General features: G+C 37.8%; 2 protein-coding genes across 3 annotated transcripts in view; one reads left to right on the top strand and one right to left on the bottom strand.

Annotated features, from left to right (window-relative positions):
- LOC108745778 (MOB kinase activator-like 2) overlaps window positions 1-19,742 on the bottom strand; it is a 28,866-nt gene extending 9,124 nt beyond the window's left edge. Inside the window, exon 1 of one of the 2 annotated variants that reach the window (XM_018482122.1) lies at window positions 19,148-19,742. In XM_018482122.1, the coding sequence (XP_018337624.1) occupies window positions 19,148-19,152 (5 nt within the window). In that variant the 5' untranslated portion in view covers window positions 19,153-19,742. Of the gene's footprint in view, window positions 1-8,524; window positions 8,899-19,147 lie in introns of those variants that run through there. The other variant, XM_018482121.1, reaches the window with a different exon arrangement.
- Window positions 19,743-20,397: 655 nt separating this feature from the next.
- LOC108745722 (60S ribosomal protein L10a) lies at window positions 20,398-22,599 on the top strand. The gene is made up of 5 exons (XM_018482034.1): window positions 20,398-20,478; window positions 20,811-20,966; window positions 21,594-21,742; window positions 22,106-22,278; window positions 22,364-22,599. Exons 1-5 carry the CDS (start codon window positions 20,474-20,476, stop codon window positions 22,532-22,534), a joined length of 654 nt encoding a protein of 217 aa, XP_018337536.1. The 5' UTR covers window positions 20,398-20,473; the 3' UTR covers window positions 22,535-22,599.
- The last annotated feature ends 1,037 nt before the right edge of the window (window positions 22,600-23,636 follow it).

Here is a 23,636-nt window from a genome sequence, read left to right as displayed (position 1 = left end):
GGGGGGGGGGGGGGGGGGGGGATCATATCTCAATTCCTAAACAAGAACACTCTGATGCAGAAATGGTATTGTTTTTCTTATCAAGGATTCGCTGATTGACTAATGTAATTGTTTTACTATACTGTAAGTAGAAAAGAGTCCAGAAAGACCAGTATTTTTCTTTGCCTTCCTTTCCTCCGCAATTTTCTGTAGTTTAATATAGGAAAGGCTCGCTCGTATATTAAAGAGCTCACTGGTATTTTGAGGGTATCCTTTTTGCAGCATCTCGCTCAATTATTCGACTACGTGCGCAGGTCCGAAGTATATGATACTCGCGCATGCACATTTCTATCCGGTGAGCCATTCGTTCGACGGTGTTTCATGCACCACGACATAGCGTGCGATAATAACGCAATCGCAAGATATACGGGCGCGTTGATCTCCGCTGAATCTAACCTTCCTAGAATTAGAAGGGATTAGCATGACCGCGGAACTGGCTTGCCTCGTAAACAAATTGCATAAATTCGCAAAGAGAAATTATTATCATATTTACATATATTACAATCATGTGGAATACACAAAATAATGTCTTTAATACACAAAATAAGATGTAAAAATAAGATGTCTTTCGAATACCGCAATTAATTTTAGAAATATAGAGAGAGACTGAAATATTACTAATATTATATTTCTCTTATATTTATATATATTTTGTAATTAATCTTCCGCCGGGAATATGGAATTTTGACTCTTCAGCTAACAATAGGAGAAACTGCAAGTTTTCTTTTCACATTGTTCTGGATTATTTTAAAAGCGGAAAAAATTCTGGAATACTCGTAAAAGCTTTAACGAGTTTTTTTACCATCATAGAAATTAAATTGTATGTGTTACTTATTTTTTACGGATTTAAATTTACTGGAATTCATAATCAAAATATCGATGATGTTCCCAAAGGCGCCAGAGGAAGATAAGAAAATAAAATGTCCACTTTTTTGCATCTTTATCATGTAATCTACCATGTCGTGTATACTCGTAATATATTTAATTTATTGTAATATATTTATTTATAATCACGAATCCCAGTCCTTGAAATTCGAAAAATGTGTAACATAAAAATACAATAAAAATAATCTAGAATTTATTTTAATCTGTAGTCTTAAGATAAAAATTGTAGCTCCTGTAATTACAAGCTTGAGTGGAAGCCCATTTTTCTTCAATGAACAAGTTATTAATAGCGAGTAGCGATCAATCGATTAATGCAGAAGACAGAAATATCTAGCTAACGTATACACATACATGAAAAAAAAAAGAGCTTTGTCAAACGAATACCAATTTCAGTCGCAAAATTGAATTAACTTGGACACAATTCGTGTCCGCAACGATCTCGGAGTGCGTCGCGCGTAGGTGTCACAAACGTGCGACACCCTTCGCCATTTATCCTTTTCCGCAGCAAGGGTAACAAGATATCTGACAAAATGTCAAATGGAATTAGTTCCTCCAGTTTCGACCAGTCGAAACGCACTCACGAATTTTGGGGTCACATCCAGACCAATTTGATGATTTATTCATGAAACAGAACAGTAAACTTATTCATTCTCGGCGCATTTTCCGTACTTTGTTTCCTTTCTACCTTCCACCTTTTTCCTCTTAAAGATCCTAATATACGTTGCGCTTCAAAGGGTCACAGTCAGATGATCCGCACGGGAGACTGAGATGAAAAGGGAAGAGATGTTCATCGTGAAGAGCAAGGGACAGATAGTAAGAGGAGAGACAGAGAGAGAGAGAGAGAGAGAGAGAGAGAGAGAGAGAGAGAGAGAGAGGGAGAAGTACGGCGGGTGGCCGAGGGCGGCAATGCGGTGGTTGCGCCACCACGGCATGGCAGCGTGCGTCGGATCAGCTGTGAGTCGGGTAACACGAGTCAGCTGACTGCCGGACGCGGGACGGACGACGGGCCGCACGCGGCGCGGCGCGGGCGGCGAGGGGTAGCGTCCCGACTCTGCGACAATCAATATTCCGCTCCGCCCCCGCTAACTGACGCGCCGCGCCTTCTCTCTCTCTCTCTCTCTCTCTGCCATTCTATCCACGCTAATCTTTCCCTCGGATCATACGTTGTATCTTTGTATCGCGTATCGAAGTCTCGTCGATCAATTTTATGCGATTACTCGCTAGATCTTTAATATATCCTATACACCGAATACTTTAATTAAAATATAAAACGAACGTACTGTAATAAATCGCGAATGATCACTCGGGGATAAATGCACTTTTCATGCTTCTGAAACAAGTGTCTTTCGCTCCTGTCTTCTGCCAATTTTCATCGATTCTATTTGATTTAAAATAACCTGTTTTTTTTTTTTTTTCCCCCCAACAGAATGTACGAATCCTTCAAAGATTAAAGAACAGGAAAATATCTCGACGAGTTCTTCCCTGATACTTGATTAACTCTATATGTTTGAAGAAGCGTGCACGAAACGATTATAATGTATTGCAATGTGTCTATTTCCGTGCCGGGGAATCACAATCAAATGATCGATGATGTAACGTGCTGTCAAGTGACAAAAAAAAAAATAACTCGTTTGTTATGTCATCATCATACACAACGAAAACAGAAATCGTGATGTAAATCACAGACTTGCGTATAACTATACACAACAGGAGTAATTTTCAATTGACACTAATCAGAAAGTCCTTTCCTGTTTATCCCGCATCTATTTGAGAGAGAGAGAGAGAGAGAGAGAGAGAGAGAGAGAGAGAGAGAGACTAGTCGTCAAACACAATTACACTTGATGGAGATAAAGGGAGATGCTGTATCGATAATTACTGGGAGATTATATGGCAGATCCGGTGCAATATGATAATCCGTGTCTAAAATTATGGAAAGCACAAGGCCCTTAAGATTAGACTATGTGATATCTGCGTTGAGCCCCTTAACGACCGAAAGACAGCGAGATAACGATTGAATCTAGTGACAGCAAGATCCTTGAGGTCGAATCCCGCACTCTAGTTCTGCGACAACGCAGAACATCCGGGAGGTCGCAATTATAGCGAAATAATTATTGAAACGCTCGACAAGGGGATCGGGGGGATGGTTCGGAGGCTGGCGTCAGGCGCCATCGGAACTGTCGGTTATCCTTTTCTCCAGGATTACATCCTTACAGAAATGCGGATCGATTGCTGGACGAACATCGGCGCCTCGAAGACGCCTCCGCGTGACGTCATGGCGCTACCCCATCGACAAACATTTCCCTCGCGTTTGTTTACCCCTCGTCACACGCCACCATTCCCGCGGGGACGATTCGCCGAGGAACCTGTATGGGCTACGTATCTCGACCTGGGTATCGCAAAAGACCATAAAAGTAGTTTATAGCCTACAAATATAGGGTGTATAAAATATGTATAAAAATGTGAACATTATTTCGCACCGTACGTGAATAATGTTCGCATTTCAGATCAGTGTCAAAAACGTATCAGTTTAAACTTTGAGATGTTAGCACAGACAAAAAAAGTTACTTTCGCTTTTTCAGATTGGATTTCGTTGCAAATTTCGCATCGCGTGTCGATCTGACGCTTCCTCCTCGCATAATCGACCTGCGTGCTAGCGCTATCCGCTGCAGAAAGAGGTTTTCCCGTCTCGCGACGTGTCCGGCTGTGTGGCACGGCAGTTTGCGGTTCGCCTGTGGTTTCCGCGAAACCGGCCTCCTCGTCGCGTCTCGCCGCACCCGACGTCTCCTAGCCGGAAGTCCATTAATCGGTTCGTGTTTCATGTCGCCTACGAATTTCTCTGCGCACCATGAAAAGCTACCATCTCTTCGGCTGCAGACCTGTATCCGTTAATGAGCCCGCAAACCTGCATTCGCGATTATGCGAACAATATAAGTATAATAGTAATCGCATTAAATCGACTGACAAGTAGAAGTATCGGAGTTAAGTCCCAGCACAGACAAGCATGTTAAACCGACTATGACGCCGCGAAAAATCCAGATGATGGTGACAACCGACAGCGGGTTTCTTTCTACCGTGACATTGCCACGATGTCAGTGTTAGTATGTTAATCAACCTAATGAAAACGTGCGATCCAATTTAACGCGTTTTGCCACGCGATAGAATCCGGCGTGCATTTGCGAGCGAAATATTCCCCCGTCAAACTGCTCTGCTTATTTCTCTTAAAGCCAAATAAGCCATCAACGGCTTCGCGTTTCGGGAACAGACGTCACGCTATTATACTTCGACGTGTTATTATGTGCTATCGGATTAGAATAAAAAAATCCTGCTGCCTCTCTCAATGTAAAATATCCTAGAACGTTACAACAAAAATACCAAAAGCGCGCGCATAAATTGGATCATTTTTTCACAATCAGAATTTTTCAAAGTTATTATTGTTTTCTTTTTGATAATGAGTAGGAGGCTTACAAATTAGTGCTCGCGCAAGTGCTCGATCACAGCCGATTCCGTATCTTCAACTGGACACGGTCATCATTAAAAATCGAGGTCATGCCGTCGCCTTAATTCTGCTATCGATCTAAGTGAGAGATATCGAAGTGTGAAACTTGCCATCCAATAGCACTTTGCCAAATGCAAATATTGACGTAGCCTTAATCGTATGCTGCACTACGTTATCAAAGTCCAGGAAAGGACGTAAGTATACGAGGTATTTCTGAAAAATATGGTTTATTTAAGAGTTTGTTTGTAAAATAGAAAAAGTCAGAAATGCAGTGCCTGAAATATATTTTATCGAGATAAAAATGCTAAAAAAAAAAAAACAAATTACTAAAAATGTATCTATAACATTGTTAAAGTTTTTAAGCTATGAGTTCTGAAAGTGATTATTACTTTGATAGCTCTAAAATTTAATTTATCTCAAATGTGACTTTCTTGGTAACACATTTGGCATAATGTTATTTGCATTTCCAACAATTCACGTATTTGATAATAAATTGGATCATTATTTTCTAGCCATGTGGATATAATACAGTATGTGTGCAGTCTTGATTACGAAGATTTAATAGGGCGAAAAATAATTTGCTTCTACGTAATCTACGTAGAAAAAAAAACTCCTCTTCTACAATACAAACGTTAAAACGTTGTTTACGTTTTTCGCGAGAAATTTATTCAACTGAAATTTCGTTAAACAAAAGTACCTTCAATTTCTTTATATACCCGTTTACTTCCTAAAATTTAATTATTTAATGTCTATGTACATACTTCCGGTGTCCTTCTTTTTCTTTACACGACCTTCCGTTTTTTTTTCTCATTTCGTCACCTTAGCAATCTCGTTCAAGGAAAGCACCTTTTCTTTATGGACGCTTTGCATATATACGAACGACAAAAATTCTAGAAGTTCTATTAGTCCTACGCATTTGAATCTTAATTCGTAGCTTTTTAATTTTAAACTACCTTGAAACTTAAATATACCCTCGCGCTAATTAAATCTTCGGCAACTTTGTCAAAGAAATATCGACTGAAATTTTATTCGTAAGATAAAATACTAATGCGCAAAAGAGTACGTGAGTAAGGATCGATTAACCGTAGCAATGTTGCCAAGTAGAATTAACTAAGTTAAATTTTAATACATAAGTTTACAAATCTTGATTATCCGGGAGACACCCGGTTAACAGGTAACACACATGATATTGGCGCGCTTGAACTTTAATTATAATTTTCATTTTAAGAAAGCTGTCGTATAGCTGCTGTTATGTAAATATACGAAAAACAGATTAAAACCGCGTATCTCCTTCGTTAGAAACGCGTCGAGTCATGACCTCGTCTGGCCCGGACAGCCGAAAATCTATAACGAGGAAGAAGGGTACACGTTGTCCGTGTCAGGAAAGTGGAGCATTTTGAGACCACGCGTCGTGTGACGCGATGAAAAACCGGTACAATATACGGGCATCCTCGATGAGTTTCGAAAGCCACAGAGTGGCCCGGCCCCCTTTTAACCACATCGAGCATGGAGCACGTGCTATGACATGTCGCACGTCATACCGTAATCACGCATGCACTGTTAAATTCATAATGTCAGATTATATCGAATTAGAGTTATTTTTAGTAGAGTAATCTCTATAAGGTCATCGCCACTGCTCGTACTCAAAATATATCGTTAATTTAAAGAATTACTTTAAAGAATTAAACAATTTGACTGAATTTTAATTACGTTTCTTTGACTTAAATTGTTTCATTCTATCGTTTTAGTTAAATCAACGATATATTGAATAAACGAAACTGCCAAAATTCAGTTTATTATTTATACTATAAAGTAATAAGCGTGTATTACGTTCATATGAGTGTTGTTTATTTTGAAACTAAACAATTCAACCACATAAATGGATTGATTTACAGTCTGATATATATGAAAGTTAAGAATAACAAAATGTTATTTAATTCAAGAGATGGAGTCGTCGTTACTCTTTTTCTATCTAACAGTGTGTCTAATAAAATCGCGATACGACAGAGTTTTATGTGAAATCCCGTACTCTGAACGCCCAATGGGAGATCTATCCGTTTTGAAGACAGGAATGTTATACCGTCTAATATAGGAATATCCCTTACATCTCCGTGAATTTTGAGATTACTTTGAGATTACAAGCTCGTTTCGATAGAAGTTGCCGAAATTACATTTAGATTTCAAGGAAGGAATTAGGTATTCTGTCCGACGAAGCTTTCCACATAGTTCCTAAGTATGTTTTCAAAAAGTAATTCAAGCTCTTCCGCCTAATGTGCGATAGGAATCGTCTAACTGAATCGCAAACAATCCCTAAAGTCTCGAGATATTACTTAGCTGGCGATTGTTCATTGTAGATAATATCGTGGGCTAAATACTATACGTCATTAAAGTAAACAGCAACAAGACTGTGCAAACTGAGACTCTTGCGAGAAACAACCGTTCCGATAAGATGGTTTATCGCAATACCTTATTCTTACAGTCTCTCGTATTTTCTTCCGAGATTTATTTTGTAAAATTGTGACAACAGCCATCGCGCGTATCACAGCGCCTCGTTCGCCTCCCCGTGACGGAAGTATCTACAGCCTCAAACCTTTTCTAGAGAAGCAAAAGACCTGCGAGCTCGTTCTTTCGTACGCTGAAAAGAATCTGGATGCATTAATTGGAATTCTGGTGAAAAATGGACAAATCGGAATTCTCTAATTAAATCTATTGGAATTCTAGTCCAGGAAATAACCAGATGTCCAATTATGATGATCAAAATTCCAGTTACCAGAATATGCCGGTTCGTTCATTTTCAACCAAAAAGTTTCTCAGTGCGTAAAAAAACAGCTTCACCACCTGATAAAACTGTTTCCTGTATTTTCGCGGACGGCCTTCCGAGTGGCCTTCTCGTATTTCATTTACATTTTTTTTCGCCGCGATATTCTTCTCTCGCAAAAACAGAATGTTGGAAAAAGGGATACACACTTTATTCGCATTCCAACCTTATCGTGTCTTATAACACGAGAAAGGTATGACCAGAATGTGCTTCCTCTTTTATACCTGCAGACGCATAAATATATCGTCCCGTTAATCGGTCCCTCGGCGCATACATATTTTGTAACGATTTTCAAAAAGGGAGAAAAAAAGAAAACGTTGACACTGAATAATTGCAAATGTCATTACCTTGCGATTACGTAAGTAAGTAGTTGTCAAAGGATGAATTGAAAATAATCGTCGACATTAGTTCCTCTCTGCATTACACGTTACGTCGTCAAATCGTTAACAAAAGTCCGTATCAGCAGATAGCGATGAAACGGCGTATCTCTAGCTTTCAGAAGGAGATAACGGTGACTTATTTTAAGTCAAAAGACAATAGCGTTTAAAGACTTTTTAAATGACAATGCATTCTTTTGCTAAATATTATACAACGATTTGTGATCAGAATAAGCCGTATTAGCGATTTATGACATATTCTGAGAGAGAATAAAAAAATATTTATAATCTAAGATTTCGATAAGACCTTAAAGTTTTTAGAAAACTATGACTCGGTGAACAATTTTTTTCTTATTACTCTAGTTTTAATCGTTTCTGATCTCTTTCACTTTTCAGCTTCTTATCATTCAACCGAAATAAGGTGATAAAAAAAAAATCACTTCGTATGCGACATAAATCCTCAATAAATCCTTAATAATATTATATTCCAGTATTTTTAAAAGCAATAGAAATATATATTATATTTACCGAGAGCATTTTCTCTTTTAGAGACACAAGATATTTCTTTTATCACAGAACCAAAATATCGAAGAATATAATAAATTATTGGCATTAATTGTAAAAATTGAAATCAATCTAAAACTCTAATTTTGCAATGTTACCTTTTGACCATGGCTGGCTATTATACATCATCGACAAGTAAACACCTACGATAAATATACATCAAAATTCAGTGCATGAAACCAATTTTAATGAAGTATCATGGGAATGAGAAAACGCCAACGCTATTGTCAATAGGTATCACCACTACTAGCACCACCGCTACATACATCATCATTGGATATGTACATACGAGGATCGCTGAGGTACGTTCATCGTCACGTTAAAGCAAGACAAGTGGAAACTGACCTGCAGAAACACGTGACAGTATCCTCGACGTCGATGGAGAGCGACGTCTCGATGGCGGAATATTTGAGGACCTTCCTGTTCCCCAGTCCGAACATCGGAACGCGAGCGCGACGGTACCAGGGAGGTACAGGCAGATGGGCCTGGGGCATAAAATGGAGAGGGCGGGAAGGAAAAGGGAAGGGAGGGCAGGAAGGTGAGAAGAGAGAGAGAGAGAGAGAGAGAGAGAGAGAGAGAAAAGGTAAAATATATATCTACTCTGCTCCGGTTGATTGGTTGGAATCACTCGGCCGGCCGCTATGCCAGTAACGGAGCACAGGATGACATCGCCGTTCTTCAGACAGCGAGCAAACAAGCAGGCAGGCAGGCAGGCAAACAGGCAGGCAAGCCACCGTTCGCCAGGTACCACCACCGCGCGATCGTCCACGTCGCGGCCGTCCTCTCCACCGCCGCCGCCGCCGCCGCCGCCACCGCAGCCGCAGCAGATAGAGAGAAAGCGGAAGAGAGAGGGAAAGACGCGGTTTATACCGTCGGAGGAAGAGAGGAGAACACACTCTACCGTGTTCAGGAGGAAGCGGAGATCGGCGGGAGGGAAATGGAGAGAACGGCTTGAGAGAAAGAGAGTATCAGGGGCTTCCTCAGGTCAGAGTATAGTAGAGTCGCCGCTATATTTTCCTCCCTTTTTCGTCCCCCTTTCCTTCCAACTATCCTCACCCGAGCGGACTCGTCATAATGCAATTAACGATTGACCGAGCCGAAACCGGACAAGTTCTCCTCGTCAGTTACCGTGTTACGACGCAACGCGAGATCACCCGATCTCGAATTCCCAGTTGAGCACTCCATTGTCTGTTGCTCGTCAGGGTCGTTCCCCCGGTGAGCGTCCGACAAAAAGAAGATCCAGCAGAGATGTCACGAGAGAATTAACTTGGTCCAAGGGCGATAGAAGCGAAAAAGTAGGTACTCGATAAGATGAAGTGCAGAAACCATTGTCTCAAATAGAAAACATTGGCTTTAAAGAAGGTGTAAACTCTGTAAAACGCGAATGTCTTTGCAATGTTCAGAAAACGTAACGCAAGCAAATTCATATAAACATACAAACAATAAGATATATATTTATATTCATATACATATATATTATATATATATATATATATATATATATCATAAAAATAAAGTTATACCAGATACGAAATTATTTATGCATTGATAAATTTAATTGCTTTACATGTAATGTAAAAAATTAAGTCGAACACCGCCGAAACACAGCTGCGTGACACACGTATGTCACTGAAAATTTTAACAACGAGTCAGTTTTGACCCAATTTCCGTTGTCTCTCGGAGGACTAATCAATAAAATACATAAAGGTTTAATCGTCGACGAGTCACTACTGGACTGTTTCTTCGCTTATTGGCTTCATGTCAATATGCTTGTTTGCTATATATAAAAACAAATATTGGACACTCTCGGACAGACGGAAGAGCGTTCCGAAATCAAAACGGCAATTGAAATATAAACTCGCATGTATATTGCAATTTTCGGTGGGAGGCCTCCTTGCAAACTTCTTTTCGCTAAAACCGGTTGTATATAACGGGAGCGTAGGATTATTCCATAAATGGAGAGCTAAAGACGGAATATAACGTTTCTATTAATTGCAACATTGCAAGTGATAATCTTGATAGTGCTTCCGGACGAGCTTGGGACGTAACCGGTGGATATAATGCACGTATTGCTACACTCAATGTATTCTATCTGTGTGAATAAATACATGATACAGGTCCGCGAGTTCTCATTACAAATGTGAAAGGTTAAGGCCGTTCAATACGTAAAGCATATTTTTCTGCGTTTAAAGTTTGCTTTCGAAACTGTTCACCCCGTGACATTGATTCTTTTTACGCACAATCGACTCAATGTGACTATAGCCCAGCCTAATGAGGGTGGTGTTCCATTTTTAGCGATTCAATCATCAATGGCAGAATTGTCGGCGAATTTAGAGACCATTTCATTATTAGAGGGAGAAATGTCAAAAAACAAAAAAAAAAAAAAGAAAGAAAAGAATTTCTCTTCAATTTTCAATATTAAATGAGTTTTAATATAAATTTGAATTACAAATTGGGGATCTTGCAAGCCTACGTCATCATTTATTTCAACTAATCGAATTCCAATTCTAATCAAATCTAAAACGGAAATTGATATTTTAATATGAAGCTTACTTCTACATGTATACACATCGCGGATCTGTGATTTTACGTTCATCGGCGGAAATTTATCGCGTTTACAATAATAACATCGTGAATGAATAATGTGGAAGCGTATATTGCATATTTGCGAATTATCGAAGAAGAGGCTTGTCGAGAGAAAATTTTGTCAACAAATTACAGAATGGTGAAACGAATGGTAACGTCGTGATCTGGATGGCGGGACATCGAAAAACGAATTGGCAACGGAATATTGCCAAGGCTAAAAAAGTGGTAGTCACTTGAAAGAGAAATATTGATGCTAATTACGTCGATAGCGAAGAAATATCGAGGTGCAGCATGATCAGGCTTGAACTGGCCGATATACACTGACCGTCGCCAATTGCGAACGAATGCTACAAGCAAGAAACTATTATTAGCGTCCGTTGGATCGGAAAACCTGACGACACGAATGATGCTTAAGTTCGACAGGCTTATCGATATTCCGTATCGACTTGCCAGATTGAGTATCATGACCAGACCCAATGTCCTTTTTATTGGGCCCCGACATTAACACCGATAAAAGATAAAAAGGAATATATAGGAAAATAAAGAAAATCATATAAAGTCAACTCAGACAACGAGCACGCCTGAAAAACATCATAAAGACATCCTTGGAAATATCGATTCGGGACAAACATGTCTAAAAGATATCTAAGACATCATAAAGAGGTTGTCTTCTAGACAGTGCGTGTTGCTTGAGAAGATATTCCTTTGTTACATTTTAAACAGACAATTTCGATATTTAGCATATACTTGTAAAATATTCGTATAACATTCTTTTTACTTTCGTCTGTAGCTTAGCTTATGAATTTCTTTTGAAATTATGAATAAATAAAGTGGACGAGACACGAACGCGCCAAATTTCGCGATGGAAATACTATTATCGATCTTTGTCGTAGCTTCATAATGGCCGATATCGATTGATGATAACAAACGGTGGTTGTTATTCATTCGGAGCCGGAGTATTCCGCGAGGCTGATTATTTTTGCTCGCTCGTCCGTGAATCACCCGCCATTTCCCCGTTCACGAATATGCCTCTGCCAACGGAAGACGTTGGATGACATTATCGTGAAAAATGAGCATGGAGATAACGAGGGTGCGGATGAATGTCAAGTAAATGCGACGTCGACCTGGGCATTTAGAGACCGCGACACATCCTTCGGGAGCTTTAGGTAAGTACAAAACGCGCGAACAGCACCTGTATATGTTCCACGAAAATGCCCTTAAACGATAACGTGCGTATATTTCGACGGAATTATAGCAAATGGATGTGGAAAAAACTCATTGCGGTATTATTGTTCAGCAATTTATCATTGTTTGACAGCCTCTTTTTCCCCCCATCAGCTGATTAACTCCTTACAGCACGGTAAATCAAAGTGCAAGAACAATAATAGTGCTAGAACTTGGAACCAGATTTCTCCCTCCGTCAGATATATTATATTTTACATCCTATAAGAAATGTAAAAAGAGAATATTTTGTTAAAGTTCAAATAAAATATTTATATGCATCTTCAAATAAAATAAAATGTCATTCTAATGTTATTCTAATATTTCGTACAACGTGAATCTAAAGCAAACTCATCAAATTTGGCAGACGTGTTTTTTGGGCTGATTGAAAGTCTTTTCTTTAATAAAAACTTTAATTAAATGTACTCTTTCTATGCACTCTTAATTCTCCATGTTAAATATTTCGACGATTCGGGTCAAATGAAAAATTTGTTAAGAAAAAGTCATCTCGAAACTGAGTGGAGATTAATTTCCCATTTTTTAAGAGATAAGAATTAATTCGCCCTTCAATCATCGGATTTTATTACGATGCTTATATTAAGTTTGTCAGCGAGAAACGGGTTTTACGCGTAGCTTTACCGTGATTCTGTCGTATACACAATAAAGTCTTTGATGACACGACAACAGAAACGTTGTAGCGATATTTTATGATAACCGTGATAACGTTGTTTACCCGGAAAAACTAGCGGGATGCCCACATGCAATCGCGTGCATCGACAGAGTTGCTATCGTAAAAAAAAAAAACGATAAAAAGTAGCCGTTATATCTTGTGAAATAAAGATAGGTACGTTTAAGTTAAAAGGCGTTCTTGTTCGCTTGTTTACAATGCCAATGTTCATTCGGATAAATGTTATTTTGAAACTCTCGTTAACACTACAATAGGTGAAACTGAGGAAACCAAACGTGACGTTACACCATAATTAAAGTCCATGTGTAATTAGGATAATTCCTATTCATTTTTTTTTTTCCAGATGTGTTGGAACCAGATATATTCGCACTAAGATTGGAGATAAGACCATTTATGTTAGAAACATTACTTTAAAATACGAAAGCGCCACTACGGTCTGAATGTTAAGATATTGAACTATTCCATATATTCATTTAAATGAATTAATTTCGGAGATGATATGAATTGCGCGCCGATATGGTTGTCGGACTTTCAACGCAATCAATCTGAAATAATAATAATCCCCCCAAATTTCTCAAATTTCCCAAATTTAATCCTGGAAAACTGTAATAAACTTATTGCGAAAAATATTACCTCGGCCGAGAGTCGTACCCGGATCTCTTGCATTCCGTGCGAGCGTTCTAAGGCTTTAGACCACCGAGACAAGTTTATTACAGTTTTCGAAGATTAAATTTGGTCACAGTTTTTTCTAAGATTAATTTCTGAAATTAATTCATTTAAATGAATATATAGAATAGTTCAATATCTCAACATTCAGACCGTAGTGGCGCTTCATATTTTAAAGTAACAGATATAGATTCAAGAGAATCAAACTTTTCTCTCGTAATTGATTTTTATTTTATAAAATTGTAAACGTTTTGTCTTATTTTTAAAAATTACAAAAAACGTTATCATTCCCAATGACCGACTAAGAATATAAAAAAAATTTGAAGATTATTATATTTTTGTAATCCCGCACACATATAAGTCCATAACATGGAAAATCTTGTGCATAGATTGAAAGAGATTTTAGAAGGAATTTCTAATATTAGGTCTGAATAAGAAAGAAAAATTTAATGTCCATTTTTTAAACTGTCGGATTTACAATTTATATACATTAGAAACTGTAAATACCGATGTTTTTTTGCGATAGTATACGTGTTGCGGCGAGTATAGTCAACAAGTAAATATTTACGTAATATAATACAACGCATGATTCTTTACACTTTTATACTTTGGACCTATTGCGCCGCGGTATATATTATTTGAAAAGTATTATTTGAAAAAAAAATAGTCTTTTCTCGTATTTTATTTCGGTTTAGTAAAATACATATAGATGATTAAGAATTAATAAAATGCGTTCAAATATTCGTGAAATTCTGAACATTTGTTTAATATCAATTTTGCTGCAATGATATATTCGAAATTATTAAACAGCATATCCGAGGTAAAACACGTATATGAGAGCTGCGGACAAAACGAATTGACAAGGCAATACTTGATATTCTTGAACGTAGAAATGAATATTATATGAGCATACGTGGTTAATTTACTCAATAGCTCGTTCTATTGGCACTTATGTATACTTAATTTACCTATTGTTTATTCGCTTATATATACCACTTATATTTTATTGTACAAATTAAAACAAAATTACGAGTAAGAAATTTTTTTAATGTGTACATGTATCGATATTCCTAATTCATAACATCGTGCAATCTATGTATAATATAGAAAAATTTGTTTAATATAAAATATTTGTTGATACATTCAAAACAATCATCGATGCGTGTATTGCCAATTCAATATAGTTTATGTCGTATATTCCTAATATTCCAATTCTTTCTGCTAAACGATTCGTCCGATAATAGGTAAGTGTTCAAGTAAGCGCAAAAAAATTCGATAGTTCGGAAAACTAGTATTTACGTCTTCGCGATATTTTCATTACAAAAGAACCTGTTGTTGATAAACTATGTTGCCATAATTTTTCAGGCGGTGATTACGTTGATTAATCACGTAGGATAGACATCTTTACGAATTACGTCACGCGTACGTGTAAACACCTTTTCTGTGTTCATCGAACGGATTTAAATTTATCAAATCACATGTCGTAATCGAGAAGATTAGCACCGTAGCACGGACGGGCCAAGTCCCAAAATCGCTATGTAAATATGTTTCAAATTAATTCGAAAATTGCGTAACCCCCAGGCAGAAGATTTTTCGAAAGCGGAAACACGCAGGAATAGGAAGAAATGATACACGTAAACATTAACTTTACTCCAAATCTGTTCACATATTATAAGTAATTCAAGGCAGAAGAGATATTAGTTCCGTACGAATCATTCATTTGACGTTCACTTTATAAATGCGTCTTTATCTATATTTATCGATTGGTTTCTTTTTTTTTTTTTTTCAAATACAAAATCGAGATTTCAGCTGTGAGATCGAGTTAACGTTCGAGTTCCCTGCTCGCCGTCGTCGAAATTAAATTGTTCGAGTATCACGATGCTCTCTTCAACGCTTCTTCGAAGATCGGAAAGATCAGCACGCGCGACATATCGTGCTGGAAAACGTCACGTCACGAACGTTTTGGCGAACGTGCAACCGTGCGTGAATCACTGAGGAAGCCAATCGCACGACGAGAGATCGAGATGAGTCATCGCTGCGTTCGGTTTCGCGCCAGCGAACAGAGAGACTTTGCCCGCTTGCTAGAGACACTCGGACTGCCGTTTCCAACCAAGTATTATAAATTAACGAAAGATACTGCCCTTGAAAGGACGAGCGAGAATGCAAACGACGTTGAAACATCGCAGTTCGAAGAGTTACGAAAGAAAATTACGACCTCTCGTTATGTGAGAAGGGTCGAAATTTCTCAGAGGAAGAAAACAGTACCAATCACTTCCTATTCAATTTTAGGGTATTTTACATTAAATCAATAAGCTCTCTCTTGTGACTGCTGTAATTAATGTTGTAGTTGATACGCCCAAGTGCCATCCAGCACATCACACGATTTCAATTATTGAGAATAAGATGCTCGTAGTATGCATTTAACGCTCGTATTTTCTGACCCTTACGAACTAATAATACGATAAGGATTTACACGATACAGCGACGTATTTATGCTTTAAGCTTTAACGACGTCCGTTTAACTCCGATGGCAGATATCGCTAATTAAATCGTCAGCCTAAAGAAAAACGTCCGAGTCGGACGGGCTGGCGGCCTTTAAATGATATCATCGCAGAAAGAAATACGCATAAAGTGCGAAATGTCGTTCATTTTCGGGAAGTTGATAGATTTTTCGTTAGTAATCGCAAAGTCCGATTGGAAAAGTACAGATTCTATATAAAGAAATATAAATGCTGCGGAAAAGAAGTTCTTTCGTATGAGAATCCATTTCCAAGAAAATCGATTTTCCCGCTCGGCTTAACAATCTCCTTATTTAAGCTGAAATAATTTTGAACTTCTTGGCAAAACGAATTATTCAACAGCAACTATTACGGGAGCAGCTAGCTAAAAATAAACAAAAAACCAATTCGATATTCTGTTATATAGTAAACAATAATTGAAATTGAAAAATATTTTATTGTTTGCAACATATTAAGGTTGTATATATTACCTTAAATAAGGTACTATATTTTTTTGTTCATGATCTCTGACAAAAAGAACCGTTATTAAAACGAGCACGTCAATCTACGTGGCACTGTGCCATAGATTGAAAAATTATGCAAGCTACATATATTTAAAAAAAAATAGAAAAAGGTTATTCTAAAAATACACGTGACAATCTGAATGAGTTTAACGGAAGAAAACATTTTGCAATTGTATAAATACATATGTACATGCGTGATGTACAGTTAGAGATGCTTTTATTGATTTTTTGAGAGATTACGAAAATATTTACAGGTCAGAGCACAAAGATCTTGGACCTTACAGAATTTATTTCAAAAATTCGATAAAAGTAGAATGAAATTCACAATTATTCATGCGATGCTATTTCGTCGAGGTGAGTGGGAGAATCCAGCGTGCAAATTTTAATACACAAAAATAGTGTGTCACGGGGGAAATCTTATGCATAAATTTCGCAGAAAAAGCTCGCTCCGGGAGCTCGGAAAAGTAACCTGTGACATCCCGATGGAATAGAACTGGAGGATCGCTGATCCATCATCGATTCAACGGTAATTATAATACGAATTCTGCTTATGTTAACATATATGAGCGGTTCGCGTGCTCGCGAATTAAGTTTGATAAATGTGACTCCGTCGTAGTTGATATCGCCTTTGTTATCGAGTATTATTATACACTTAACACTATGCAGCAAAGAATAAGACTAAGAGACTGCGAGAATAATATTTTGGTTAACAAAGGTAGACGTGCTGAATGTATTCAATTAGTTGGCAGTTTTTCAAAATTTCTTTCCACATTATATCACATTGTTTTAATTTAAATATTAAGCAAACAATCATAAAGTTAGGATGTGTATACATACAATCGTATACATACATTTATAATTAACAATTATATCGTACAACAAAAATTATAAAAAATAATTGCGATAGTAATGATATATTTGTAATTGTAAATAATTATGCAATATTATTTCCGAGCTATCTTCAATTGGCAAAGATGATTGAAAAATATATTAATAAAGAATCGTTATGTATTATCTTGTAATTATAATAATTACAAAATAATTATGTAAATATCGAGTCCACCTTACAAATGAATACAATCTTATAACTGAATATAACAGTGGCTTTAATCCTTTCTGATCCAAAAGTCTCAATAGATATACGAACGTTATATCTTATGTAAGCAAATTCATGTATAGCCAGAAAGCTGTTACGATTCTGCGAATCGTCCTTTGATAGCTGATCAAACTTGCCGTACAATCATCACGGGAGAATCTGCATCGCAGTGAGTACAGAGCAAAGGGAAAATCGTTAAGTAGTATAAGTAAACCGAAACTATCCATGCGACTGATTCTAGCCTACACCAACCTCGATCGACGCTAAATGTGATTAAATACACTTTCTTTCTCTGTCTATCGCGCTGTTCTCATAAAGTGCAATAAAAGTCATTAGAGACAAAGTAATGAGGTTTTTTAATTTTAAATTTTTTCAGCAAAAAGATAACTTTACCTTTTTTTAAGAAATCAAATCGGAACAAATTAATTTTTCGTTAAAAAATTAAATGAATTCGATCGCGCGCTGTCGCGTATAGACTTTCATATTTAACTTACATTAAATATTCAGTATTAAAATCTCGCATTAAGATTCATTTAAGTTAATAAAAAAAATTTCGTTATCTATCTACATTCCTTCAGTTTATCAGACAATACTTAATTTATTGAAATTAAATAATATCATCATAATATCAAACTTTTACTGAAGGAGTAAAGTCGCCATAGAGATTTTATTTTTCCGAAAGAGAGACGGCCGACGCGACGTGACCTATTCAGTATCTAAAAAAAGACCTATTCAGCAAAGTCTTTCCCCATGATTGTGATCTTGATGTCATCGACTGCAAGAATGAGCAATAATGATGCTGAAAAATTGTACGTAAGAACTTCGAAATTTCGAAAGAAATTCCTAATATCTAAAAAAAAAAAAAAAAAAACTTCTTTTTCGCGGAAATAGTCTTTAACTCCACAAATGGATAATAAAGTTTTATATATCTTTCCCCTGATTTGCCTTTACGGGGAGAGACTTTGAGATTTGATTACGTAAATAAACTATGCGATCTCCGAATTGGAGAAGCTCGTTAACGTTTCTTCTAAAGTCCCAACGTAATTCTTAATCGCGCCAAGGTGATTCGATGTCAAAAAGAACGGATCAATGGGATAAAGAGTTAACGGAGAGATCCAGGTCGAATTTGTCGGTTCAGGGGGAGGGGGAGAAACGGTTTCGGTCTGAGAGAGAAAGAGAGACAGAATAGCTGGACGCGATGACGCGCACGTACGAACGCGTAGTATTTCGGCGGTACCGCGGGTACACACGCGTCACCTCGACCGACGACGACGAAGATGTTCCGAGGCGACGCGCTCGTTCGCACCGAAAAATCCACGGAGATGGTCGCGCATGGCGATCGGCGGACTCTCTCGCCGCGGTTACTTTCTCCTCGCGGGGAAAAGGCGAGCCGGGCGCGCGGATAATCGCGCGAGCGAAAATCGAGACGGTGCGATCGCTCCATCCGTTCACGGACGCAGGTTAACTCAGGTTGGAGGTTAAACTCACTCCGCGCCGGAGAAGCGAAGCGGGTACACGAGGTTGCGGACAGGTCGGACAGCGCGCGGCACGACGACGAGGGGGAAAACGGCGGGGGGGGGCAGGAGGAGGGGGAAGTGCGCGACGGAGGCTTTTATTTTATTCGTGTCGCGAAAGAGAACGAGAAGAGAGAGAAAAAGAGAGAAAGAGAAAGAGAGAGAGAGGACTTACCCCATAAACCAGTCCACGGTATCGCGGAGATACTCGGGTAACCTATCCAGCTTGGATGATTTTCGTGTGGATCACCGTCGTGAGGAAAGCAGCGCGCGCGATAGACGGGAAAACAAAGTGTAAATCTCCTCCTTCCCTTTCTCTCACTCTTTCTCCACAGTATCAGCACCACGGTAGTAGTCAGGCGGTAGTAGTAGGCAGCTAGCGGCAGCAACGGCAGCAGCAGCAGCATCGGCGGCAGCGGCGGCGGCGGCAGCAGCAGCAGCGGCGGCGGCGGCGCGCGTTTCGCGATCTCGTGAAATCTAACATGGCGCGGCTCTATTGTCACCTGTTCCCGTCATGCCCCGTTGGCCACCGAGGCACATACCGCGGTCGATTCGTCGCCCGCGACTGCCTGCCGTTCCTCAACGTGGTGATCGCGCTCGCCCTCCTCGACAATCTGCCTCGAGCAGCCTCGAGTGCTTCGCTCACTTTGCTGCTAGCCTAGCTAGGCTGGTGTCACGCAACGCGAAGACGCACGAGAATCGCTCTCGTGACCACAACGGCACAGTCACCCTTCCGCGCGAGATTATCGAATCCCCGCGACCCGCGATGCGCACAGCTGATCGCCGTTACGTGGACGCGCGCGCCTCCGCACGGCCAATATCCGTACTTTATCGGTCGATCGTAGGTGGCAGCACTTGCCAAGCGCGGCCGGTACTCGCGATTTCTCGCTCCCCCGCTAATGAGGACTCCAGGATTGGAGCTGTATTTCAAGAGACAGCTGTTAAATTCCTTTTAGCTGAACTTGCGATTCTTCTTCTTTTCGTATTCGAAGAAAAGAGGAAAGCTAAACTGTGCATGAAAGAACCTAAAAGGAATATTTTACGTTATATAAGCAATGCAAAATTTGTAAATTATTATAAATATACATATATAAGGCTTCGATCGATTATTTATATAAATAACAGATAGATGTAGATTATTATATTGTACACGTAAATGCACAATCTTACATTTTCGTATCTTTCGAGAATACTATTTCGGGACTGTAGCATGTTACCAATTGATTATAATCGTGGAAATGGTTCATGTAGTTTACGTTTTAGGCATACAGAGGCGCTAATAGTCTTTAGGCGATTCCTAGTGTTAGGGATTTTAGGGATTATCTATAATATGTCCGTATCTGATCCTAGAGACTTTATTACATTCGCCATCGAACTGCCATCTATAAGCGAACGATGAGCGCACTTCCTGTCCCTGCGCCGGGCACTTTACGTTCCATTTCTTTCCGGTATCAGTCACTGAGAACGTTGGTCGTCTCCTGTTCGTCCTCTTTGTAATAACATGACGTGAGTATCTAATCCTATCAAATAATTGCGATCACATGCGTAAAATTTGCCATTTTGCTACAAATAAACGTATTAAACGACAATTATTAACGAAGATATATTATTTTTGGAATATTCTCTAATGCAAGTATTGATATAACCATTAATGCGACAGTGAAAACCTAAAAGCTGTAAATTGTTTTATTCTGATGTAAATAAATGCAGTACTAATTTTTTAAAGATTTTATATATGATGAAAAGAATTGCCAAAATTATCAAGTTTTTCATACAAGAATTTTTGAAGCAGCAAAAAGATGACCGTCCACGTGCATTTTATTTCGTTCTGATTACAGATCGAAGGTCTCCCGCGACACTCTTTACGAGTGCGTAAATGCTGTGCTTCAAAACTCGCAAGATAAGAAAAGAAACTTCTTGGAAACTATAGAACTGCAGATCGGTTTGAAGAACTATGATCCACAGAAGGACAAGCGTTTCTCAGGCACCGTCAAGTATGTTTCTACCTGACTTTGAGGCATTTTTTAAATCTTAATATATCATATTCCTTATTGAGAATGTAAAAATTGCTTCATGTAATGTCAGGGAGCTAGATTTTATCTAGCGGACCTGCACCCAGGGTCTTAAATTAATTGGGGAGGTATTTATACCGTTATTTAAATTATATAGGATCATGATCCTATTGGTAAGTCATTATTCTTCATCACCCTTAGTAAAGGAAGATATGAAATAGAGAATATTTGAAATATGAATTTTTTAAAGAATATTACAAATTCTATCTAAAAGTCAATAAACATATATAACAAATAGTTATTTGTATATGTTTGTATATCAATTTTACAATTAAAGTTTATTGAGTCGCCACAGTGTTCTATGATGTTTTATTTGTTGCATGTATTATCTGAAGAATTTATGTAGTAAATCATTTAAATCTGAGAACATTGGGATTTTGATATTGCTATTTTTTCATATAATGTATATGATATGAAAATTTGTTATTCTAACGATATGATTTTATAATGAAAATGAATATTGCAGAAACCACACATAATCATATTAAAGTCATGAGACATAAACATTTATTTAAACATCAATCTAACTACTGAGTTTTATTATGTTAGGTTGAAGAATATCCCTAGACCAAAAATGCAAGTATGTGTTCTTGGCGATCAACAACACTGTGACGAAGCTAAAGCTAATAATATTCCGTATATGGATGCAGAAGCGCTGAAGAAACTTAACAAGAACAAAAAGCTCGTGAAGAAACTCGGTATGTTAATAATATGTTTTTGCATGTGTTTTAGTATGAAATAATTGTATATTTGACCTTCCCAAAAGCACCATCATTGCTTAATATTCAAACAATGGTGGTCGTCAAGAGGAAGGAGATTAAAAGTTCTTCACTAGGTGAGAGTAATGTGAATCGTATCATTGCATCTCAATCCGTGTCGATACATTACTTTATTAAATAAAAATTTGTTTAAAAAATCTTTGTTTCCTTTTTACAAAGATATTCTTCTTTAAGTTTAAAATTTTCCTGAAAATTAAAGAAGCTACCAAAATTTCAATGCGAGTTATGATATTTATTGAAGATTAAAATTATATAATTTTTTTTTACATTTTCTTTTTACAGCAAAAAAATATGATGCGTTCTTGGCTAGCGAGTCGTTGATCAAGCAAATTCCTCGTCTTCTCGGTCCTGGTTTAAATAAAGCCGGTAAATTCCCTGGACTGTTGTCTCATCAAGAATCGATGGTCGGCAAGATTGACGAAGTCAAAGCCACCATCAAATTCCAAATGAAAAAGGTGCGTTTTACTGAATAGTTTTCTGTTAAAATTTTTTCTTCAATATAAAACTTATCTTTTTATAATGACTGTTTTTGTTCTACAGGTGTTGTGTCTGTCAGTAGCCGTTGGACACGTTGAAATGACGCCTGAAGAGTTGGTGCAAAATGTCCATCTCTCAATAAACTTCCTTGTTTCTTTGTTAAAAAAACACTGGCAGAATGTGCGTTCGCTTCATATTAAATCTACCATGGGACCACCACAGAGACTGTACTAAGTTACACTTGGTACAATACATTTCGAATGTATATTCATTGCAATAAAACTGAAAAAGTATCCAAATTGATAATTTATTTTATTTTCTTCTTTCATCACATTTGCAATAGATGTTCTTCAATGTTTCAAATGCGGTGCTGTAAATTAATTCAAATTCGTAGAACATTGATAGGATAGATATTTGTATAATCTTAGCGACACAAGAAACATCGATAAAGCTTTGTTAACTGAATGACAGAAAGAATCATGATATAAAATATTTCTAAAATAATTAAAAAAATGTTAGCTTTTTACGTACATTAACCAGTTTTTATATTCTGAAATGAAATCTCAATTTTATAATTCATATCGGAAAAAAACGGGTAGAAAATTTTATGACAATATTATATATAAGCAAAGTTGGTAAAGATTTTTTTTTAAGAATAAAACGTATTGCGTTTTTTCTTAAATATATTTTTGATGCTTCAAATATGCTTTAAACAATACTAAAGAGAAAACATTAAAACATATTAAAAACATCAATTAAGCATGTTCAAAAGATGTTTTTTATCCCATAATATAAGTGATTTGGTTAATGATAAACGTATCTCATATTTTGATGTATTTTCGAGTAATTTAAGATATTCAAATTATTTTTGTTTTATCGTCTTATTGCACGGACAACACGCACGTTCAAAAGATTTCTTTCAAATATGCGCGTTGTCTGGGGTACCTGCTAGGATTTGTTAGAATCCCTCAGAAGAAATATGTGATAGGTAAGGGTCTACATGTCACGCGACAATAGGCGATAAAGGATGTAGCCGGACTCTGGATCCGGTTCATGGATGCTTCTTTAGGGACCGCGTTTCGTTTGTGTGGTTGTATATATGTATGTGTGTGTGTGTGCGTGGGTCCTACCGAGGTACTAAGCTCGAACAGACACCACAGCCACGCTATTTCCAACGATCTTTGTGGGGGCAGTCCGGTGGCGGTCGCTGTGCTTTGAAGAGACACATGGTTTCGAGTTCCGCTTCGTAAGCAGATGCCAACAGAGCCGAGGACCTGCGTTTAGTCTTTCGCTCCCTCTTTTCGCACTTTCACGCTTAGCGATCCTTTGCGAAATT

Source organism: Trachymyrmex septentrionalis, unplaced genomic scaffold, assembly GCF_001594115.1.
Source record: "Trachymyrmex septentrionalis isolate Tsep2-gDNA-1 unplaced genomic scaffold, Tsep1.0 scaffold148, whole genome shotgun sequence".
NCBI classification, from domain to species: domain Eukaryota; kingdom Metazoa; phylum Arthropoda; class Insecta; order Hymenoptera; family Formicidae; genus Trachymyrmex; species Trachymyrmex septentrionalis.
The sequence above is the reverse complement of the archived record's forward strand: the minus strand, read 5'-3'. Positions and strand labels throughout refer to the sequence as shown.